Source organism: Diospyros lotus, chromosome 10 (genome assembly GCF_014633365.1).
Source record: "Diospyros lotus cultivar Yz01 chromosome 10, ASM1463336v1, whole genome shotgun sequence".
NCBI lineage: Eukaryota > Viridiplantae > Streptophyta > Magnoliopsida > Ericales > Ebenaceae > Diospyros > Diospyros lotus.
The window spans coordinates 11,552,306-11,577,394 of NC_068347.1; the positions used below are offsets into that span (position 1 = coordinate 11,552,306).

At 40.2% G+C, this 25,089-nt stretch overlaps 1 protein-coding gene across 5 annotated transcripts; it reads right to left on the reverse strand.

Annotated features, from left to right (window-relative positions):
* On the reverse strand, positions 1-24,604 carry LOC127811614 (B-box zinc finger protein 22-like). 5 transcript variants are annotated; one of them, XR_008025753.1, is made up of 4 exons: positions 24,344-24,604; positions 2,813-3,241; positions 654-766; positions 1-436 (listed from the first exon to the last, which is right to left on the reverse strand). XR_008025753.1 is itself a non-coding variant. In XM_052351626.1 (3 exons), the coding sequence occupies exons 1-3, from the start codon at positions 24,524-24,526 to the stop codon at positions 422-424; spliced, it is 627 nt and encodes a 208-aa protein (XP_052207586.1). In that variant the 5' UTR covers positions 24,527-24,604; the 3' UTR covers positions 1-421. The 5 variants fall into 5 exon arrangements, 3 of the variants coding, with proteins under 3 accessions (XP_052207586.1, XP_052207585.1, XP_052207584.1); XR_008025752.1 differs by having other exon boundaries at positions 1-497; XM_052351626.1 differs by lacking the exon at positions 654-766.
* Positions 24,605-25,089: the final 485 nt, after the last annotated feature.

Here is a 25,089-nt window from a genome sequence, read left to right on the forward strand (position 1 = left end):
TAGACTAAAATTATTTAAGTTTAATTAAATTTTTTAAAAACACCCAATACATATGCATACATACATGAGGTAGAAGTAACAGTTAGTTGGCATTACGCAGTAGCTACAAACCCACCAGTATAAAGCAGACAGAGTTGATGGAATAGAGGAAGGTGATTAGAATCCCCTCCAATGTTTCGAGCTGGTGCCACTTGGCTGGCAATGAGGATTCTGAACAGGGGAGCAGCAAATGTCAGGCACAAAGACTTCTGTGCCAGCCAGTACTCTTTGATCAGTTTTTGGCCCGTAAAGCGCCAAAGCAGTAGGCGGGGAGGGAAACTGCGGTACCACCCATGATGCATCTGGGACCTGACCCAAGAACTCATCGTCGTCCAGCTCTTCTCCAGTTCCTAGAATTGGGGAGTGGTCAGAGTCTCCAAGCTTACCGCTGTTCAGCCTGGGAAGGATTCCTCGCAAAGAAGACAATATCAGAGGGTGCAGTTGCCATGGCTATATACCTGGAGAAAATAACAGTTACCTAAGCTCATTAACACCCAAAAACATTTTAAAGCTAAAGCTATGATGTCCCTTGATATCTCAATGTGTCAAACCTGAGTGTAAAGAAAACCGACGGTATAATCAAAAGTGTTAAGATATGCAAACTAGTAATTTACCAAAAAGACTCCATGGTTAATTAATGTCATGAATGGCTGAGCTTCCTGTTGCTGCTGGACTAGTAGCCATGGCTTCACACACCATTTTTGTCAGGCAAATAATCATCCCGTGGCTGCTTTTGATTTTTCATTAACAAGAAGCAGTTAACATGTTAACAATTAATCATTCCACACTCCTGAAAGGAAACTTAAAACGCAAGATACAAAGCATTTCTTTTTCCTAAAAGGTAGATAAATCTCTACATACATGTTTCCAAAGAACGGAAGCACTAGAATGGTGAGGCCTTGCTCCTGAGTTTTGCAATTCTTAGGCTTCTGGCTAATTTCGTCGCACAAGAAACTTTCAGAAGCAGGTTAAGCTCAACTCAAATGCCCCCTAGATGCTCCCCAATGATATACAATTGCAGCCTTAGGCAAGTTCATTAGCCAAGCCAAGAATGCCAAACTTGCAAATAGTTAATTCTAGTAATGCTTTGGAACAGATGCCAAACTCTTTGATTCCAAGGTCCTATTTTATTAAGTTTTCAATTCAGAAGTCTAAGCTCAAACAAGACAATCAACGTTACTCCAGCTCCAAATGGCTAAGAAGTAAAAGGCCTAGAACATGGTCAGTCAAAGTACACTAACAAATCTCATCATCTGTTCAAAGCATGACCCTCCATTTTGTTGCAATGCCAACTGAACATTGAAGCTAAAAGATAGCCTGTGTCAGAATGAAATAGAAGTATGGCAAGTTTTCTTGCCATAATTACTATGCTACCTAGATGAAAATATTCTCAGAGCCCTGGCAGCTTTCAGAACTTTATGTATATATAACATGCATTACTTGAAGCACAGATGACCCATCAACATAGCACACACAGTGTTCTAAGATGGAAGTACAACAGGGAAGCTTTGCACACATTCTATTTCAGAATCTTCAAGGCAAGCGGCATGGAAACAAAGAGGTGGCATGTCATGTTTGACATCAACACTCCTCGAACACTTCCAAGTGCAGAATAGACACTCATTCAAACATGTCCTAGTATTTCCTAATTTTCTTTTTAAATTGCATATTTAACAAACACTTGGAGGATACTTGTGTCTTATCATATGATCCTGTGTGTCCCTCACTTAACAAATTAAATGTGATTTATAAATTTAAAAAACTAAAAAATCAACTATAGAAGAATGACAATGTAGATATACACGTTAATCCTTTCTCCTCTAAACTTTTAATTTCAATAACTTTGAAGCCAGAACATCTAGCTAATTCGCTAAAAAATTTATTAAGACCTTTTAAGTTGCACTTATTTCCTACTATATAGAATACGAATAATTTTTTGCATGCATATGAAACATATAGTTTAATACTTGAGGTCTCCTTCACTGTCAATTTCTAGTACTTTCAAAAAGTACCATGACATGGTGTTTATATCATGTCATGTCCATATTATTCATTCTTCTTTTCTTCAAAATCAATTCCTCTCGTACTCTTACATTTAATGCATAAAAGATAGTACTTTATTTCAATTATAAGTCAAAAGAAATGGGGCAATGATTACTGATATTATCTCAAATCAACTTGACCAAGTGAATCCCTCACAAAATAGCTTCTTAATGTAGGACCACGATTCTTTGGTCTCTACTAGGCCTCTGACCCAGTCTAGATAAGAGTCCGTATTGTAACATGTAAATGTGACAATTTCTCTTTCATTGTCTCATACCTAACTCCACTTGTATTTCAATTCATAACAAAACTTAAAACAAAATAGATACCTGAAAACTTGAAGACTACTTTAGAATGCAAAGCTCTATACTCCAGAAAGAAAGGACACCATGCTTGAAAGGTGAGTATCAATGCATCCTAGTATCACACAACATCTAATTATCATGTTCTTAGATGTAAGGTTCCTCCCCCTTCAGGGTTGGGCAATTAATGTCTGTGTGGCATGCACATGGGTAGTAGAGGAGCAATCCCATGTGTGCGTCTATTTGTGGTTTAAGCTCTTCAGTTTTTCTCTCTACTACCATTAGTGAATGGAAAAGGGAAATATTATCTGATGGTATTTTGGTGGAAAAACTTACGCATTCTAAAGGGAACAAACTGACAAAATAAAGAAAACCACATGTCAAGGCAATGCATGCATATGGAATGAAATTGAAAACAAGAAGTTTACCTTGGAAGAGGGGTTATCCATGCAACCAAAAGTTTGACTGAATTCAGGTAGTCCAAGATATTCATCTAACTGCCATTCTGGAATGCTCACAGCTGCAGATCCTCCAGACATTGGCAACTTGGTTGGCGGAAAATCCCCCACTCCATCAAAATGGACAGGAGATACCTTGTTAGGCTGACCAGCCAAAAATATGGAGTTGCCATTTCTAGACACAGCATGAGATTCTCTTTCTGATATTTTCTCAGCTGTGTGTGATTTCACTGTGGATAAGGATGCACCTGGTTCAGTGGGTTCTAAACCTACTTTTGCTCCAGTAAGTAGAAATCTCTGATGTGACGATACATAGGCATTTGCTGTGTGTACGACAACATCACATTTCCGACAAAGTAATGCTCGATCCTCAAGACAAAAGAAATAGCCAACAGCCTCCTGTCAGAGATTGGTAATTATTCTGTCAAAACTTCAAAAGATTAAATAGAACTTCCTTACCTATAATTTTGAGAATAAGAAAGCAAACAAGTCCATGGTTCAAAATATATCCTCCAGGTGTGCACAGAAGAATTAAGCAATAACCATGAACCCGAGTCATTTGATTTCACGGTGCAAGATATTAGACAAGGATATGAATGTACTTATTTTCATTTCAAGAATTTGCATTCATTCTTTTATCTACAGAACCAACTAATGCAGTCTTATAGGTTATAATTGTTCTGCAAGCTTCATGCAATCAGGCAGTGGCTCCTTCACTTCTTTCTTTATCATTGTTCTCCATTTGCAATCTGCGAGTTCGGCAGACTGTATACATCTCTTGTCATGGCATCAACAAATTCACACCTTTATAAAATCCTGATGCTTGCTTCCAACTCAAATGTTGATAATAATGAGAGGGAGAGAGAGAGAGAGAGAGAGCACAATAAATACATATTTCCAGGTCAGAGGCAGCAAACATTCTTTTCTTTAAGAACTTACTCAAACACAAATTATTCAACCCCAGTAACCAGAGAAAGGGGAGAGTTTTAGAAAATACGGTATCTCCATAACTAAACAATGCTGTGACCATCATAGGATTACATGAATAGTCATGAATCCAATGCAAAGCCTAGAAAGTAACAATTACCACTAGCCAGTGAACAAAACAAACCTAAAACCCAGATGTTGCATAAAACAAAAGCATATAGTTTTAATTTTCAGCACAACAATTTTTAAATTAAGTCAACAGGGCCATTTTCATATCTCATTAATTAGGTTCTGAATCTTGGTTAATGAGGCTCCTAAAAGAGTTTTTACTTGCTCAAGAAGTTGAGACAAGTGGATCTCCCTTCCTTTCTATTGATCCTTGCAACCAAAAGCTCTAACTCTACGCTACAAAAGTAGGGGGTGAGTTTTCAACTTCCCAGTTGGCACAACAGTAGAGAGAGAGGTGGATTTCTTGTTTTCCAGTAGGTAAGGAAGAGGGTGAGGCTTTGTTTGTCCTGCATCTCCTTTTTGCAAATCACACCCATCTGTTTTGCAATGCTAGCATGAAAGAATTTAGATCTTGAGGTCTGTCCTCTTATGCTTCGAGGCTGTTTCAAGCCTTTATATTTATTTGGTCAACAGATTATTCTAGTGGGTTTGAGGTCAATGTGAAATTGTTGGCAACCTGTTTTTGTGGTAAAGTTGGGTCTTTACCCTCATCCTAACTGCAGTTTCCCATTAGTTAGTTATTCACAGCCAAGTCAGTGCCACCATTGTAGGAACAAGTGAGATGGGACCTGTCATCTGGAAGAGACAAATATTGCCCAAAGATGAGGCTCATTCCCACTAAGAGTACCTTCTCTTATCTGCCGCCTTAGTTTCATTGTTGTGAAAGAAGGCTTCCACTGGGGTGGCCTCAAGAATGAATCAAGTACCATCTTTTGAGTTGGGAGAAGGCTTGCTCCTTCATTAGATAACAAGTTGGTCATCAAGCATCTTAGGTTTCCTTGACACTCCCCCTCAAGCTGGAGCATATATATTAGGCATATCCAGCTTGGTACAAATATAATTTACATGAGAACCTCTAAGCAATTTGGTGAGTAAATCAGCAATTGATCAATGGAACCCACATATGATGTAACTATATCCCCAAAAAGCACATTTTCTCTAACAAAGTGGCAATCAATTTCAATATGCTTGGTTCTCTCATGAAACACAAGATTAAAAGCAATATGAATTGTAGCCTAGTTGTCACAAATCAATTGCATTGACTTAACCTGTAACTCCTAACTCCTCAATTCATTGTTTTAACCACACTAGCTCACATGTTACAGTCATTGCCCTATATTCAACTTCTACATGTTAGGTTTGTATAGCAACGACACCAATATCCAAGAGAGGGGTGAATTGAGTTATTTAAAAAATTTGATTGAACTTTGAAAATCTTTTCGATGAAAAAATGAGATTTTAGTGCAAGTGATGATTAATGAAATGTTTGGAACAATAAATGGAATAAAAAGTACAAGCAAAAGAAGGAACACAACGATATATAGTGGTAACCAAACCTAATCCACTACTTTAGCTCCTCACTAAGAATTTTTCAACCAATCCACTAAAAACCTCCAATCTCTCCGGATAGGCCCTCTAGCAACAAGTTAGAAATTTACAACCTCTAGCTTAACCAAGCAAGCCCTCTAACTACAAGTTAGGTAATACAACCTCCTACAATTAATGTAAGCCCTCTGGCAATCTTGCTAGGAATATCAAGAATAATAAAAGAGAGGATCTAAGAGTAGGCACTCTTAGTTACAAGTTCTCTCAATATAAATACAAGGCTTGAATAAGATAATACAAATGATAATCAAAGCCTTTAGAGAGAAAAATGAAGAACGAATGATATAATTAAGCTCTTGAAAGAATGAACACTTGAAAGCTTGAAATCAATCCTCTTGGTTATCTTGTTTCATCCTTTTGTCCTCTATTTATACTGCTTCATGAGCTCTTTGAAGAATATAGCCGTTGGCAACTTGAATAGTGGAGAAACTAGTCGTTGGAAGCTGTTTGTGACAGAAACAGTCGACAGATTAGCTTAAAATTCAAACTATTGACATGTTAGCCAAAACTGTCGATAGTTTTTAGGAACTATCGACATCCTTAATGCAGGGGCTGTCGACATCTTACAAGGAATTGTCGACAGTTTTTCTTAAAATAACAAAATTGTTGACAAATTGAAGAAAATTGTCGACATTTTACTAAAAATAATAGAAACTGTCGACAGTTTGCTAAGAAAATGTTTCGAAAATTTTACTATAGCAATTTATTGTAGCGACGATCAAGGTACTGTAGCGATGGTCAAAGTTACTGTAGCGACGATCAAGGTCACTGTAGTAACAGTCAACTGTCACTGTAGCAATTTATTGTAGCAACCGTAAAAAAATCAATTTGAAACTTTTGCTCCTCTACAAAATTGTTTTCAAAAGAATTTGATGTTTTTAATAAAAACATAATACTCCAAATGTCATCAAGAGATTTATCACACAATTTTTGACATTGGATTGCACGATGAAGTTAATTTTTATTTAGTGCTTAATAAAACATATAAAAGTAATTTAGAGCACTAAGTTAATAAAATAATTTCACTATCAAAATACAATTGATTATCATCATCAAAACCATATCAAAGACAAAACATCAATCTATCAAGAACATAAAGATGGTCCTTTTGCCTTTGAAAAATATTGCTTCATTTTAACCAACAGTTTCAAAACTAATTTTTGAAGATCATTTAGGGGATTTCATCATACTACATGTTTGAGCAAATCTCTATGTATGTATAAGAATATAATTCGTTTGGTTTTCATTTTAACAAAGTATTTGAAATTAATTTTTGTTGAAAACCATAAACTTGACTCATGACTTAGGGATCAAAACCAATTGTTGTTTTTCATCATCAAAACTAATCACAAGAGTAAAACATCACTACACTGGATCTGGCAATAATAGTTTGCTTCTTACTTTTCTAAAAGACTAGGTTTCCACCCACAAATACACAGTATCCAGATGTGGATCGCATGTCACTAGGTGATCCTGCTCAATCAGCATCCGTATATCCCACAATTTGACTGTGCCCATGATTTTGATATAATACACCCCGACTGGGGCAGCCTTAATATACCGAAGAATACGAATCACTGCGTCCCAGTGACTACCACAAGGTGAATTCAAGAACTGACTTACCACACATAGCAAATGAAATATCAGGATTGTGAGATAATTAAGTTTCCCAACTCACATCATTAATACGAGTGATGTCACTCGTATACAACTCACGAGCTCGACTCCACAGAGCACTACACTCAGGAAGAGATCGAAATATAGGCATCAAAGTTAGTGCAATAGTTTTCCATAGCAAACTGAGTAACTATACATCCACCCCACCTGTTGCCAAAGAGATTGATTTCCCGCAGAAATAGATGAGATGGTCATTGATAAATGAGCCTCAAGGCCATGTCCAAGAAATCAAATTTCAACCACAGATGACCAAGCCAAATAATTTTGGCCATTCAATTTCTCCGTAGTAATAACTGGTGTGTCTGAAAAATGGAGAATAGTCACAGTTGTGGACGTGGTGGAAAGGCTTGTGGATGTAGATGAAGACATGATACAGAGAGAACAACCTGTTGTTCAAGCTAACTAGGTCTGGATCTGGAGTGGTGGGTCAGATTTGAACTAAATAGATCTAAAACAGATTGGAACCATATCTATTGTCTAATCTGAAGCAGATTTGAACCAAAAAGAATACCAGAGGTAGCTCACAAAGCTGAGTCACCGGAATTGGAACAACGGCGGATCTAGGCACGCAAAGCTGGGAGTCGTCGGATCTGGAACAATGGCGGATAGCACGGCCAGATCTAGGTGCAAACAGTGGCCGGATCTGGGGTCAGCTAAGAAGAAGCAGCGATGATGGATCTGGGCGGCTGCAATCTGAGAGATGGCCGCAATCTAGGCGGGTGGATCTGGATGACCGCAATCTAGGTGGGCGAATCTGGACGGCAACAACAGCGGTGGTAGTGGCGTCAATCGGTGGCGGCGGCGGCCGCAGGGGGGTGTCTAGGGTTGGGTTAGGGTTTATGGCTCTAAAACCATGTTATATGAATAAAAATAATGTGTATATTCCACTAAAAATGTACAATACAAGAGTATATATATACATAGAAGTATTTAAAATTAACTATGCTAATATCCCTTATTTATCTTATTTAACAGTAAGTATAAGAGGTTGTAGTGACTGAACATCGAATGCCATCTCATCTCTCTAGGATGAAGTTGCAAGAAGGGTGTTCTATGAGTTTGGGGAGAGTTTTAGGAATATTCTCCTTGGAGTTGTAAGCAATTATAAATCTGGGGGTTGGTAAGACAGTTGATGCGGCCTAAACTTCCAAATGATGTCTATCCCAACATTTTTCTTGTAGCTGTTTCAACTAAATTGGCTTATCCTACATACTTCTAGAAGACTCTCCCTCTTTCGTGCATAGGTTGGAGTTCTCTAGAAGTGATTAGCTTAGGATAATCAAGCTTGATTAACCTAAGGGTAAATTAACAATACACCCCCCAAACTTTGGCCATTTGGCTTGGGCACCCTTGAACTTTAAAATTTGTGCAATCAATCTCTAAACTTTTCAAATTTAGTCACAACACCCTCTCTATTATTGATTGTACACCTCCTAAGCCTTGGATCTTTGACTCAAACAGCCCCTGAACTTTTATTTTTTACCAAATAGATCCTAAACTTTCCTGAAAAGGCCACCCCATAATCCCTAAACCCTATGTAAGAAACAATTTTAGTAAAACTAATTTAAGTTAAAATTATCCTTAATATCTGTGTAATTAAGTTAAATTAAGCCAAATTTGATACAAAATAAAAAATAAAAAACGAACCAATCATCATCTCCAACTGAGGGTTCCAACGAACCTAGAGAGAGAGAGAGAGAGAGACCAAAAATTGGTTGTGGATTCCAACAAACCATAGCTGATAATTTTGAATTTTATCTTTTATTTTTATTAAATTTGACTTAATTTCACTTAATTAAATAGATATTATGAATAATTTTAACTTAATTTAGTTTAATTAACATTGTTTCATTTGTAAGAGGTGTCCTGGCCATTTCAAGAGTGTTCAAGGACGAATTTGGCAAAAAATAAAGGACCAAAGTTCAAAAAATGTACAATCAATTTACTTAAACACTCTTAGTAATAGAGGGGGTGTTGTGGCTAATTTTGAAAAGTTTAGGGACTAATTGGGAAAATTCTAAAGTTTTGAGAGTGTTCGAGCCAAATGGCCAAATATTAGGGGATGTATGGTTAGTTTACCCCTCACCTAATCCCCAACAATCCAGCAGCATCAGGGCACTTCCTTGGTCCATTTATATCATTGGATGTTCAAGAACTCCATCTCAAAAGAATGTTTGGTCAAGCTTTGTGTAATAAATCATAACCTATTTGATTTTTTCTAGTCTTTCTCAAGTAGCCCAAAATCAAAGTGTGGCTATCAAGGCCACAACCAAACTTTCACACTATAGACCAAGATTACTCTTGATCCTAACTTTCACTGAGTAAAAGCCCTAGAATGTAGCCTATAGTTCTATTCATCACAAGGCTAGAAGCCTCGTGAGAGGTAGAACCATAGAAAAAGTGCAAGATAAAGGAATCCTCTCCCTTCTCAATCTCATCTTATGGTCTTTGCCTTGCTAGTCTTTTTTTGCATTTTTGCAGATGACCTAGCAATCCTCCAATGTCCTTCCTCTGAAGAAAAAAGTCTCATCAACATCCTATAGTTTCCTTATTCCAAGGATATGAACAAGAACACATGCCCTCGACATAATTGAAAGGCCACGATGATACTACCTATAGAAAAGAGTTGGACAAGCCAGTTTTCAATCGAAGTTGATAAGCTAACTGTAAAGACAATTGTTGATTTTGGGTGCTAATAGATTACTAAAGTTAAGAAATCCCACCAAGATGAAAAACTCATTTGAATAGTTTGGATCACCAACCAATCAACACCAAGTATGAATCAAGAACTCCTTAAAAGAGCCCTGAAAACTTAAATAAAATAAAAGTGCCAACAAAACACAGCAGATTGTATGCAGGTCAATAACTCCTGTAACACCCCATTTTTCTTATAGGACATAAACAGAGCCAAATGCTAAAGTGAATACGGGTGTTAAATGAATCCTGAGATGCGAAAGCGAGGATCAAAACCTGAGGTGGTTAGGATTCCTTAAGATATGGTGAAACACATACCTGGCGCCAAACGTCCAATACTCGAACCAAACATCCTTCGGCACCTCAAAGCATTACTTACACATGATTTGGAAAATAGGTGCAAGATGACGACTTGGTTTATAGTAAAGTACAAGAACTACAGCTATTTTAAATACACGAGCAGTTTACAACGGCAACAACTGAAAAACAAACTAAACTAAGCGTCTACCTCTTTGCTTTTGCTAACACCGAGTCTCGGGGCACCTGGCACGTTTGCATATGCCATTAGTTAGATATGAACGTCTAAGTGAGGCGGTTTGTGGAGTGAAAGAAATAAGTGCACGAAAATACAGAAAATGAGATGTTATGCCGTCCCCCCCCGGTGGAAGCCCATGCCAGGGTGTTGCTATCACCCTCGCACCGACATGTCCATCACACCAATTCCATTTCACGATCTACAACCATACATGTTGGTCCCCCGAGCTTGCCACAACCAAAGTGAAGTGAAGCAAGATGAAACATAAGAAAAGTATGCATTTTATGAAGGAAAAGTGAGATGCAATCACAAGCCTCGCACAAATGTAAGCAAACATGATCAATATGTACCAAAGACATGCATAAACTACACATCGTAGCTCCTCACCTCTCAGTTACACTGTTTAAGGGCCAAACGCCGCTCCAAGTGAACTGTTTCTGTAAAAACGAGACTTTTTGGTGAACAAATCTAGAATATTTTTTGATAGGTAGGTAGCCAATAAAAAGAGAAGGGGCCATGCAAAATTTCAGGCCTAGAGGGGCCCTCACGCGCAGCCACAAGAGGCGGCCACGCGCCTGGACTCACGACCCTTCTGGGCGCTGTGGTGCACGCGCCAACCACCGGATTTGCTACAAAAAATTAAAAACGGCATAACTCATTCATTTTAACTCCGATTCGACCTGCGTTTGAACCTACGGACTCCTCTTTCGACCCTCTACGCAACTATGAAAAGAAATCGAACTTACCTCGAGTTTACAGTGATTGTTATGCATGAACTTCAAAGCAGGCTTGCAACTTCCGGCGGACTGATTTCCCCTCATTCCAAGATTTCATACGATCCAATGTATCGAGGGTTTAGCTTTCCTCGTTTCATGCCTCGGTGCAGGACTTGGTAGGGAAAAATTTTCAGGTATACCTTGTCTTCGGGTTGAAATTCCAAATTTCTCCTTTGATTATCCGCATACAATTTTTGTCGATTTTGGGCTGTTTTTATTCATTTCTTGAATTATCTTGATTTTCTCATTTGTCTTTTGCACTAATTCCGGGCCCAAGAGTTGCCTTTCGCCTAGCTTTGTCCAGCACAAGAGCGTCCTACATCTTCGGCCATAGAGAACCTCGTAGGGTGCCATACCAATACTACTATGATGGTTGTTGTTGTATGTGAATTCAACTAGAGGTAGGTGTTCCTCCCATCCTTTGGAGAAATCGATTACGCAGGCCCGTAGCATATCTTCCAAAGTTTGGATCGTTTGCTCTGATTGTCCATTTGTTTGAGGGTGATATACTGTGCTCAGGCATAACTGTGTTCCCAGACATTTCTGTAGGCTTTCCCAAAATCGAGAGGTGAACCTTGGGTCCCTATCGGACACAATACTTACAGGAGCTCCATGCAATTTGATTATTTCTCTCACATACAATTGGGCCAACTTGCTGACTGGTTGTCCTAACCTCATGGGTAAAAAGTGAGCAGACTTCGTCAATCGGTCCACTAGCACCCATATTGCGTCGTTCCCCGTAGGTCCTCTTAGTAGTCCTGTAACGAAATCTATAGTAATATGCTCTCATTTCCACTTGGGAATCTCTAGAGGTTGGAGTCTCCCGGCATGTCTTTGATGCTTGATCTTTATCCTCTGACAGACATCGCATCGGGCTATATGCCAGGCTATGTCTTTCTTCATTCTTGGCCACCAATACAAATCCCTCAAATCACAGTACATCTTAGTGGCACCAGGGTGGATAGTGTATTTAGCCCGGTGTGCCTCATTCAGTATAGTTTGCCTTAATTCCCTGACTTTGGGTACGTAGATTCAATTTTCGAATCGCAGGATTCTGTCTACAAGACTGAAGTCTGGGCTTTTGACCTGCCCCTGGCCGTCAACCCACAACTTTACCCTTCGGTCTTCCATGGTGGCTTGCCAGATCTGTTCTACTAGACAAGACAAAACTGCCAAGCTAGCAACGTAAACAAATGTTTCTACAAGAATTGCATCCACTATCAATCGACTAAAAGCCTCCATCAGTTCTCATTCCCAAGCCATCACATTGGCTACCAACGCAAGCCCTTTCTTGCTTAGTGCATCAGCCACCACATTGGCTTTCCCGGGATGGTATTGAATCGAACAATCATAGTCCTTTAAAAACTCCATCCACCGTCGCTGCCTCATGTTCAAATCCTTCTGGGAAAACAGGTACCTCAAGCTCTTGTGATCCGTGAAGACCTCGAATCTTTCCCCATATAAGTAGTGCCGCCAAAGCTTCAAGGCAAACACAATCGCTGCCAGTTCTAAGTCGTGGGTAGGATAATGTAACTCGTGTCTTTTCAATTGCCGAGACCCATAAGCTATTACCCTGTCGTTTTGCATGAGAACACAGTCTAACCCGATTTTCGAAGCATCAGTACAAATAGAGAATCCCCCTGATCCTTGAGGCATTGCTAGAATAGGAGCAGATGTTAATTTGTCCTTTAGCTCATTAAAGCTACGTTTCCACGCCTCACTCCATTCAAACTTCTTTTCTTTTCTTGTCAATTGTGTAAGTGGTAAGGCAATTCTAGAAAATCCTTCCAGATACTTCCTGTAATATCCGGCTAATCCCAAAAAGCTACGTACCTCAGTTACTGTCTTTGGTTGCTTCCAGCTTCTTATCGCCTCGACCTTTGAGGGATCTATAGCTATTCTTCCTTCTTCAGATATAACGTGGCCTAAGAAAGCCACACTAGTCCACCAAAACTCACATTTTGAAAACTTGGCATATAGTTGATGTTCCCGTAATATCCCCAAAATAATCCGTAAATGCTCCTCATGCTCCTCTTTACTAACTGAATAAATTAGGATGTATCTATGAACACAATAACAAATTGATCCAAATATGGTTTGAACACCTTATTCATCAGGTCCATAAAAGCTGCTTGGGCATTAGTTAATCCAAACGGCATCACCAAATATTCATAATGTCCGTACCGAGATCTAAAGGCAGTTTTCAGTATATCCTCCTCCTTAATCCTCAGTTGATAATATCCTGACCTCAGGTCGATTTTTGAAAATACCTTTGCACCTTGCAATTGATCAAACAGTTCGTCAATCTTGGGGAGCGGGTACTTGTTTTTAATAGTCACTTTATTCAACTGGCGGTAATCTATGCACATTCTTAAGCTCCCATCATTTGTCTTTACAAACAAGACAGGTGCTCCCCATGACAACATACTAGGTTGAATGAACCCCTTATCCAAAAGATCTTGCAATTGGCCTTTCAACTCCTTTAATTCCGCAGAGGCCATTCTATAGGGAGGTATAGATATAGGGTCTGTCCCGGGCACTACGTTTATTGCAAACTCAATTTCCCGGTGAGGGGGTAATCCAAGTAAATCCTCAAGAAACACATCAGGAAATTCATTTACCACTGGTACTTCACCGAGTTCAATCTTTTTATTTTCTAGTTGTACACATGCCAGGTATCCATAGGCTCCCTTCTCTAACATTTTAACGGCCTTAAGGGCCAATACCCATTTAATCCCACTTCCCATGTTTTGTCCTCGAAATCTTTCCCGTTCCCCGTTGTCACCTCGTAAGTCCACTATTTTTGTTTGACAATCAATTCTAGCATCATATTTGGATAAAAAGTTCATCCCTAAAATCAGGTCAAAATCTTGAAATTCTAGGGATGTGAGTTCAACCCAAAATTCATTATCTCCCAACACAATTCATCCCTTCTCATACCTGGTGTAAGTTTCTATTTATTTCCCCAAAGGGGTAGCAACTATCATTGGGTAACCCCATTCCTTTAATTCCAACCCCAAGTGTCGTGCCAATGCAGGTGAGATGAATGAATGAGTGGACCCTGGGTCAGCTAACACGTGCACTGGAGTGTTCAGGAAAATCATCGTACCTTGTATAATTGTCGGGTTAGTGTTGGCGTCCTCCCGGGTCAGATTTTATACTTGTCCCCGGCGTGGCTCCATGCCTCCATTGGGTGCTCTAACTTGGTTGGCCTCCCTCTGCTGAGGGCAGTCACGCGAAAGATGGTCAGGTTTTTGGCATTTGAAACATATGAGTCCCCTTGGACAATCCCGAGCCACGTGATCGCTGCCTCCACACGAATGGCATCCTTAGGTCCCGACCTTACAAGGCTTGCCAGGATGAGATTTCCGGCATCTGGGACAAGCATGTTTGGGTTTGAAATTCTTTCCTCGGACGCCCGGGCCTTGCCTGTTCTCAAATTTCAGGTCTCCAGACTCTTGCGATTCTGCCTTCAGGGTATTTAGGCGGTGAAAGTTGCTTTCCACCGTGAGGGCTTGAAGAACCACTTCAGCATAGGTTCGCGCTCCTTGCGAACTTAATGCCAGCTGGATGTCCAATTTTAGCCCCCCAAGAAATTTTTGGGCTTTAGCTTCCTCATCAATATTATAAAAAGGCATATATTTGATCAACCAGGAAAAGTGATCCTCATATTGTGCAACGGTCATATTCCCTGTTTGCTTCAAGTTCATAAATTCCGTCCCTTCTCCATTTTCTTGCACAAAGGAAAGTACTTGGCATTAAAAAGCTCCTTAAATTGTTCCCATGAAACAGTGGGCATACCTTGCCCCCCCGGATCTTGTAGGGTCCTCTGCATCGTTTTCCATCACTAGTCCACCTCGTCTCGAAGCTGGAAAGTGGCGCAACTGACCTTGTCCCCTTCGTCACAGCCGATGAAGTCGAAGATCTTTTCGATCTATTCCACCCAATACTCGCTTTCACAAGGATCAGCTCCTGCCTTTCCTGGGAAAACAGGTGGGTTCAGACGTTCAAACCGATCACTAATATCTGGGCTTTGGGGAACAATCTGTCCCTCTAGCTGTGTGGGTCGCGTCCCTTGCATAATGGTAACCATATTTTCCAAAATTCGCTCAACTCAGCCCATCCGATCCCCATCTTCTTGATTCCTTTCTAGGGGCGGGTTCCCTTGAGGTATCTCCGTCCTTTCCTCTGGGGCCTCATTTCTTTGTTCGCGATTCCGAGTCCGTCGAGTGTTCACCATCTGAAAGCATTCACAGCAAGAAATCATAAGATTAGCATATCCATTTGGGTTTTGAGGATCCATCTGCAACTAACAAGTAAGTTAACCTACAACCGTATGCCTTGAAGGTTTCTAACATTAATTTTCTTAACTCAACTAGGTTCGATGTTCCTTCAAAATACTACACAACGGTCGCCTCACTTCCAAGATCATTTAGAATCTCGGATGCTATCTTGCACCCTCTTGCACACTCTTAATGATCTTGCTAACCCAAAATGTTCAAAGTCTCAATTCCTCAAAAGTCTCACAAACCCAAGGTTCCTTACTAACAAAAAACTTCACCAATACATCTGATAGTCAATTATTCAAGCTGACCAAAAACCACCAAGCGACAAACACACTTCCACATTCCCATCTCACTGGTACTATTTATCAAACTAATTACCAACCTTATGGGATCTTAGGATCGTTACACATCCATCCAACCATCACAAGACTCCCAAGACTAGTATTCTCATCACAACGACTTCACGCATCCTACCATAGCCTTTATTTAGGCGTGTACAATAGTCCTCGCTACCTTGACCTACTAATCTGCATACTTAGATCCATTCCGTTACTATCTTACATATTCATAACTTATACAACAAAGCTACCCTTCACGTCTCCTAGGAATTATTCCCTCGCTTGAGATCCAGAAGGGGGTGTCAGGATACGTTCCTCTAGCTCTTGTTCAGGTTCATCCTCATAACTCAGGTCCGTTACATCCTCAACGTCTGAGTGTGCCTCAATCTCTCATAGGTCGTTAGTGAAGGTCACCAAATTGACATAGGGTCCCATGACACGAAGCTCGTTTCCTGCATCCTGCCACTCCGGGGTCAACAGAGAGATTAGGTACAATATTTGAAGATCCACTAGATAAGGAACCATCATGTGGGTGGACACTACTATAGGATAGGGGTAGCTATGTCCAAAAAGTCTCCCAACGCATCCCATGGATGCATGTATCGCCCTTCTAGTTGTGTCGTCCACCAGCCCATGATAGCACGTTGGCGTTGGTTTTCTCTTACGTTTGGGTCCATTCTTGTCACCAAGAAGACTCCGCGATTAGTCACATTATAACTTTTAATACAATATCAACGTATCTCAGAAGTAGACCTTTCCGCCATGTCTTATTTATTTCCTTAAACCTATGCTCCTATTTTACACCTTAGTTTATATCTTTACAAGCCTTTTCGTTTCACTACTTAATTTCCTTTATACATGACAAAATTTCCTACAACTACGGATCTAGTATACTATTTACATAACCATTCCGCTATTTCCTTTGTACATATTTACAATACCAAAATTGTGTTTCCCTTTTGACCCTCAAGACCTACTCATCCTCAGAATCTGACACCAAGGGTGGGGTTAAGACTCATTCCTCTAGTTCTTGAACAAACCCTACAAGTCCTTGGGCAGGCTCTAGCTCCGATTTTGTCTCCCCCAGGGGCATGCCTTGCACATCCATGTGGGCCTCCACTTCTTGTAACAGGGTTGTATAGGCTATCAGGTCGTTATAGGATCCTTGGTTCATGAGGTTGTTGGCAGCTTCCCACCATTCGGGGGTCAGCAAAGAGACCAAGTAGACAATTTGAAGGGTAACAACGTAAGGCATTTCTATGTCAAGTTGTAGTTTCAGGATAACAGGGGTCACTATATCCAGGAAAACTCCTAGGGTGTCCCATGAAAGCATGTACCGGCCACCTAAAAGCGCGGTCCACCAACCCATGACTGCCCGTTGGTTCTAGTATTCCACTACGTTGGCATCCATACCTGTCACAACACCTCACGTCAGTCAAACTCTAACTAAGACCATAAATCAAGCTTTGATACCACCTGTAACATCACGCATCGAGCGATAGGAAGATCCGGATCAACTTATCCTGATGGGCCTACGCGAACTTCCCAGGGGTCACCCATCCTTGAACTATCATACCTCAAGCACGCTTAATCCGGGAGTTCTTTATCCACATTCAATCCAAAATGTATCCAACTGGTGTTGTTTCCTTTCTAACTATCCTCGATATATATACTAGCTTCTCTAGAGTCCCTTCTTGGGCTTGACCTTGGACTCTCGGGGTATTACAATAACATCCAGCATCAAGTGATAGGAAAGACCGAAACAACATACCCTGATGGGCCTACACGAACTTCCCAATGGGTCACCCATCCTTGAACTTTCCCAACTCAAGCACGCTTAACCCGGGAGTTCTTTGCCTACATTTAGCCCAAAAAATATCCAGCTGGTGTTATTTCCTTCCTTACTTATCCTCAATATATACTACCTTTCTTTGGCCTCTTGGAGATTACATCCCCCCCCCCCCCCCCTTAAGCACATAACGTCCTCGTCATGCGACCTTACAACTGGTCCCAAATCTTTTCCCCTTAGGAGGTTGTCATCCTAGAAGCCTGCCAGAAGCCGCTCCTTGTACAGGCCATTGAGCCCCGGCGCCACTCCCCGCCCTCATCGAACTGCCTTCACCAAGGGTCGGCTCTGATACCACCTGTAACATCCCGTATCGAGCGATAGGAACTGGAACAACTTACCCTGATGGGCCTACGCAAATTTTCCAGGGGGTCACCCATCCTTGAGCTTCCCCAGCTCAAGCACACTTAACCCGGGAGTTCTTTGCCTACATTCAGCCCAAAAGGTATCTAACTAGTGTTGTTTCCTTCCTTACTTATCCTCGATATATGCTACTTTTCTTTGGGTTCTTAGGGTATTGTCGTGACCCTAGGATTTAGCTAGGGTCTTAGGAGGAATTGGAAGGAATTTGGGGAAGAACAGAGAAGAAATGAAGGGGGAGATTGAACAGAATTAGGGAGAAAGTTAAGAGAAATAAGAGGGAGAATGGAGAGAAATTTAGAGAGAGAATAAGAGATTCAATTATCAATTTCAGCATATTCTTCTCCTCTTACATTGGCCTTTTTATAGGCATAGCTAGATGTTTAACTAATTTCTAACAATATCCTACCAGCACCCATGTACTTCTAACAACTTGTAAAATATCTCTAACTAACTATTATACCCTATTACAATAATGCCCATTTAGTCCTAAGGTCATGACAGGTATTACATCTTTTCCCCATATAAGTAGTGTCGCCAAAGCTTCAAGGCAAACACAACCGTTGCCAGCTCTAAGTCGTGGGTAGGATAATGTAACTTGTGTCTTTTCAATTGCCGACTCCAGAAGTGCGAAATCAATCCCTCACAAAGGATTCTCGAAGAAGCTTTGGAGCTACAAGAAGATCTAACGTACTTAGAAGAACTAGTAGAAATCTTGGATCGAAAGGAGCAAATTTTGAGGAATAAGACAATACCCTTGGTTAAGGTCCTGTGGAGACATCACAACCTGGAAGAAGTAACTTGGGAAAGAGAATAAGAAATGCGCCTGAAGTATCCATACCTCTTTGGAAACATCATGATGCAGGATTGAATTTCGGGGACGAAATTTTCTTTTAAGGAGGGGTGGATGTAATACCCGAAGATTTTGTAAGCTATTGTCGTTAAATAAATAAAATATCTTCTGGAATTTAAGAGTTTAGGAAAGTACGTGTAATTCTCGAGGAAAGTTCTGGAGAACAAAAACGAATTTTTCAAGTTTTTGGAAATGAATATGAGAGACTATGATCCAAGGGATGTTGAAAGAATACAAAATAAATTCAAGAGGGCCTAAGTGTTAAAGAACCAAAGTACCCCCAGGCCAAAACATAATTTTGGGAAAGCTTATAAACGAATTGTAACTATGGACTTAAAGTGACGAGATGGGACCAACGACAGTTACAAAAGTAATCATTGGGCCCAAATCTCTAGGGCCACTTGTCACAAGGGGGAGAATATCATGATTGGGGTGCAAATCTCAAGAATAAGTGGCACAATTCCATTGGGTCAAGTGACAAAACCTTACTTGTTTAAGAGTCCTATATATTAAAGCATTTGGGCTAAGCTTTGCACATGATCTCCGCGCGGGGGGGGGGGGGGGGGGGGGGGGAAGTAGCACACCAAAGAGGGGAAATTCTGCTCTAAAGAAGGGAAGAAAATCTGCCCAAATTGAAGGGGAAATCAGGCCGCCGAAAGTTGCAAGCCCGCCTCGAAGTTCGTGCATAACAGTCACTGTAAACCCGAGGTAAGTTCGATTTCTTTTCATAGTTGCATAGAGGGTCGAAAAATGAGTCTGTAGGTTCAAACGGGGGTCGAATTGGAGTTAAAATGAATGAGTTATGCCATTTTTAATTTTCTATAGCGAATCCGATGGCAGGCACGTGCGCCACACGCGCCCAGAAGGGCCACACGTGAGGGCCCCTCTAGGCCTAAAATTTTGCATGGCCCTTCCTCTTTTTATTGGCTACCTACCTATCAAAAAATATTCTAGGTTTGTTCACCAAAAAGTCTCGTTTTTACATAAACAACTCACTTGGGGCGGCGTTCGGCCCTTAAACAGCATAACTGAGAGGTGAGGAGCTACGATTAGTGGTTTATGCATGTCTTTGGTACATATTGATCATGTTTGCTTATATTTGTGCGAGACTTGTGGTTGCATCTCACTTTTCCTTCATGAAATGCATATTTTTCTTATGTTTCATCTTGTTTCACTTCACTTTGGTTGTGGCAAGCTTGGGGGACCGGCATGTACGGTCGTAGATCGTGAAATAGAATTGGTGTGATGGACATGTCAGTGCGGGGGTGATTGCAACACCCTGGCATGGGCTTCCACAGAGGGGGGGAGAGAGAACGACATAACATCTCATTTTCTGTATTTTCATGCACTTATTTCTTTCACTCCACAAACCACCTCACTTAGATGTTCATATCTAACTAACAGCATATTCAAATGTGTCAGGTGCCCCGAGACCCGGTGTTAGCAGAAGCAAGGAGGTAGAAGCTTAGTTTAGTTTGTTTTTCAGTTGTTGCCATTGTAAACCGCTCATGTATTTAAAATAGCAGTAGTTCTTGTACTTTACTATAAACCAAGTCGTCATGTTGCACTTATTTCCCAAATCATGTGTAAGTAATTCTTTGAGGCGCCGAAGGATGTTTGGTTCGAGTATTGGACGTTTGGCACCAGGTATGTGTTTCACCATACCCTAAGGAATCCTAACCACCTCAGGTTTCAATCCTCGCTTTTGCGTCTCAAGATTCCTTTAACACCCGTATTCACTTTAGCATTTGGCTATGTTTACGTTCTATTGCCTATAAGAAAAATGGGGTGTTACAAGTTGGTATCAGAGCTGACCCTTGGAGAAGGCGATCCAATGAGGGCGGGGAGTGGCGTCGAGACGCGAGGGCCTAAACAAGAAGCGGCTCCTGGCAGACTTCTAGGATGACAGCCCCCAAAGGGAAGAAGATCTGGGACTAGTTGTAAGGTCACATGACGAGAACGTTATGTGCTCAAGGGGGGGAGAATGTAATACCCCGAGAGCCCAAGATCAAGTCCAAGAAGAAACTCTAAAGAAGCTAGTATATATATCGAAGATAGTAAGGAATGAAACAACACCAGCTGGATACCTTTTGGACTGAATGTGGATAAAGAACTCCCAGATTAAGCGTGCTTGAGCTAGGATAGCTCAAGGATGGGTGACCCCTGAGAAGTTCGCGTAGGCCTATCAGGATAAGTTGATCCGAACCTTCCTATCGCTCGATGCGGGATGTTACAACTCCAACCAGCATATCCTAAGAAAATCATCTTGACATCACATTTCTTTAGAGATAAACAAATTCTTCATACACACAATCACTTTCTCTTTTGCTAATAACAGTGTCATTTTTCTACATCAAGTTGACAAAGCCAAATGTTGTAAGCCTCCTTGACCATCCTGCTACCAAATACCATCAAGAAGATGGGTGTAAAACTTCGACCTTTGGGGATCTAACCACAACCTTATATGATAAATCACAAAGTAACTGGACTTAATTTGCTTCTCGACTAATTTTCCCCCCTTTTTATTAACTTTATTATCTACTTATGTGCGGAATTCCCCCAGAAATTAATAGACCCATTAAGATGGACTCACTCGATTAGGTCACATCACACAACTAATCTTAAGTCAATTCATTTTGCCAATTTTCTTATTCATATCTTGAAACATTATTGTTGTGGCTAAATACTCATTTTCTTTAATCATCTCCTAGGTTTATCCAATTCAAATTTTAACCTCAATTGAACTCAAAATCCTTTCCTCTAGATTCTTGACCCAAACTGTTGACAGATTCCATCAATAGTCTCCATCTGTCAACAGTTTTATTTCATTGCAATTCTGTCTAGTAGATCATCAGATTGCATAATCCTAAGTCTGAGAGTAACTCCTGGATATTGTTTTTGTGGCATACCTTAGAACACTGGGGGTAACAGACCTCAGACTTTTAGTGATAAGACAGGAGAAAATTTCTAAACATCCACAGAACAATCAGCACATATAATTTCATATGCATTCCCAGGAAGATCTCATAATCCTCCCTTACAGTCATGATTTAGGGCATCTAGACTTCAGAGTCTTACAACATTTCTATAGTACAATAGAAAAACCATCACATGAAAAGCACCTCTCATACAAATTATCACTTGAATATTATGGATAATATTAACTATGACATGGGAGCATCACCAAATCAGAGTTTAAATCAGTTTCCAACAGTATCCCCATAAAGCATTTACAGACACTTCCACAGCAGAATAAGAAGGGTAGCACATCACTAGCTGGGTTATATATATTACATCTCAAACTCGCCCACCAGCATGCACTAGTCTGTGTGAAGGTAAGATTCACATGAACTATGAAAATACCTCATTACTCGTATGTTTTGTATCCTTTGTAATGTGTTAAATTCTCACAGATGAAATATTCAAGTTCTCAAGGGAAATCTGATGTTTTGGGTTAATTGTCTATATCCTAGAGACTTGTGAAATTGTGAATAATTGTTTTGAATGAGGTTTCAGATCAAGAAGAACATGTAAATTCAAGTCTGGAAGCACTCAGCCAACTGAGAAGATCAAACCATAGTTACACGGATCATGTTTCAATTCATGGTACATATTCGGGGATGAGGTACACTACCTAGCTAGGTATGCATTGGTGGGGAGTAGGATTAGTTGGTACATCAGTTTAGATCGTGGTCTGCGTTGAATAATGTAAATTCAATATTGGTAGGCTTATTAAAATTCAAAGGAAAATTTTGTTATATTCATAAGATATTGCAATGAAATAAAGTTCAATTTAACTAAGAGAAGTTTGTAATAACATAAAACCATAACAGTAGGACCAGAAACAGGGGAAAAAACTGAATTTAACATAACAATTTTAAAGCTAACAGTCATCTTGAAAGCTTAATGATAAGGTGCACTTATTTCATCTCCTAACAATTTCTGAGTTTAGACTTTTGAATTTGGGCTATCAAGTCATTTTAACATTTCATTTTTGGGATCGCCATTTTTGGCGAATGGCGATCCAAATCTCATCCCTCCCATTCCAATACACATTTGTACCATGATCAAGTACATGCAATTGGTAATGCAGTTTTTTTTTTTTTTTTTTTGTGGGGAGGGGGGGGGGTGGTCATGAATTGTGTAACTGTGGATCAAACCGGTCAACTGAGACGAAAAGACCTGAAGTGACATTGCTCACTGGACAGATTTGGGAACTGAATGGCTCAACCCAACTGACCAAGAAGTAGGGTTTTAAATGATGTTGAACCCAGGCAATTTGATCAGATGAGAGTCTCAATCCAGTCAATTGAGTTGATTGCATCGTGCAATAAAAGGGACGATTTTGTGGAAAATTGTGTAGATGGCTGATGCGCCAGGTCAGATAGACATGGGGAATGTTTTCTGTGGAAATTGGAGCATGGGCAGGTGCCTTCTGGGCTTCCATGCAAAAACCAAAAAGAAGATATTATATTGGCAAACTTAAATAAATCATAAGTTTGGTATCCGAAGTTTTAAGGAAGTACAAACTTAAACACGCTTGGTATAGTAAATCTTGAATGAAATATAGCTGAAGATTAACTATAAAATGACTATTTTACCCATTTAATAGAGAGAGAGAGAGTAGAGATGAGGGGTAATTTTGTCCCACGGGTTAAGAACTTTAATCCCACAGAAATGGATAAAATTATACCTGGGAGACTTGGGATTAATTGATCCCATCTCTTTTGAGATTCCAAACATTGTTATACCCCTATTAGAAGGCATAGCAACCCTCTTATCTGTGTACCAAACGTGTCTTATGGAGATTATCTAAACCTAAGGGGAATTGTAATTGTAAATAACCGACAGTAGAGATGGTTGTGAGTAAATTCAATAGAGGAAGTTCCATTTCATGATTCAATCTTTAAACTCTAGGCAGGGACTAATTATTTATTCATATATGTCAATAAAAATGCAAAAGTTTTTGTACATCTATTACATTCAAGTGTCAAACAATCATCCTAGCTCAGTTCTACCACACACAAACGCTACAATCCATCGCTAAGAAGGTTACACCCCAGCAATTTACTCTTCATTTCTGATTCACGAGATAAGATCCAACTATTTTTATGCTAATTGCCCACTACTTAACGCAACTCTCCTCTTTTTTCGGAGCTCGGGTCTAATTGTGGAAATAAAGAATACCTTCAACACTAGAATTAAGGAGATTATTCAACCCAAAGGGGAGTTGTACTTGTATATAAAAACCAAAGATAAAAACAATAAACAATAAATAAATTAAAAGCTAGAACCCAATGTTCAGTGGCACTCCTACTAACATACCATGACAATCACAAGGCACAACTAAGCTTAAAAAAAAAAATTCGTTTCCCGATTTTGTTTTTCTTTTCAGCTTAGATATTAGTCAAAGAAACCATTTTCTTAACTTGAAGAGTTATGAAAAATGAATTTCGCTTGACAATTCCAGTGCTAACTTCCAACACAGCAGCAGTCATTGGAATGGGGAAATAAGCAAACATCATAAGCCCAGGACTTGATAGGCCATAAAATACATCAAAATTCGAAAGGAAACCTAATTAAGAATCACCTCACCTGGCAGATGTCGCATTTGGGCATGGGAGAAGAAGAGGTAGCGAAAGGAAGACGCTGGTGCTTGCTGGCGAGCTTGTTGGCAGCATGAACCTTCTCGTCGCAGGCCCAGCACAACGCCGCCTCGTCGGCGCAGCAAAGTACGTTCGCTTCCGCAACCTCGCAAACGTTGCACTGAATCTTCATCACCTCTCTCTCAATGTCTCAAAGTCAAGTGCAACAACCAGTCAAAGGAAGACGGCGGCACTGATTCTTGCGTGTTTCTGGACGCACTTTCTTTTTATTATATCTTTAGCTACCCCCTCACCGTCTACATAAAAATATCTTAAATCAAGCACGCATGGGCAGCCTAGTTAATTAAGAAAGGGGACAAAGTGCCTTCTATGGTGAATTTTGGATCAAGATCGAGAATTGAATCTCACAAGCAGTAGTGTAGGGTACCTCTCTCTAAAGTGAGGGGGGCTCCTTGTGTGCGGTGAGTTCGGGTCTAGCCACTACGTCCAGCTAGGTCACTATGATTAACCTCCTCCCACGTCCTGTTGGGTCAGGTGTGGGGGCGCCCGAGGTGAGCGATTTCACCTTTTGGACCAAAAATATCTTAAATCAATATCTTAAACACGTGTCATAAACTTATTTATATATATATATATTCGTATCACCTACGTATATAATATTATATAATTAGTTCGAGATATGTACTGCTGACATTATATTATGAGCACAAAATACATTCTACATTCTAGATGGGG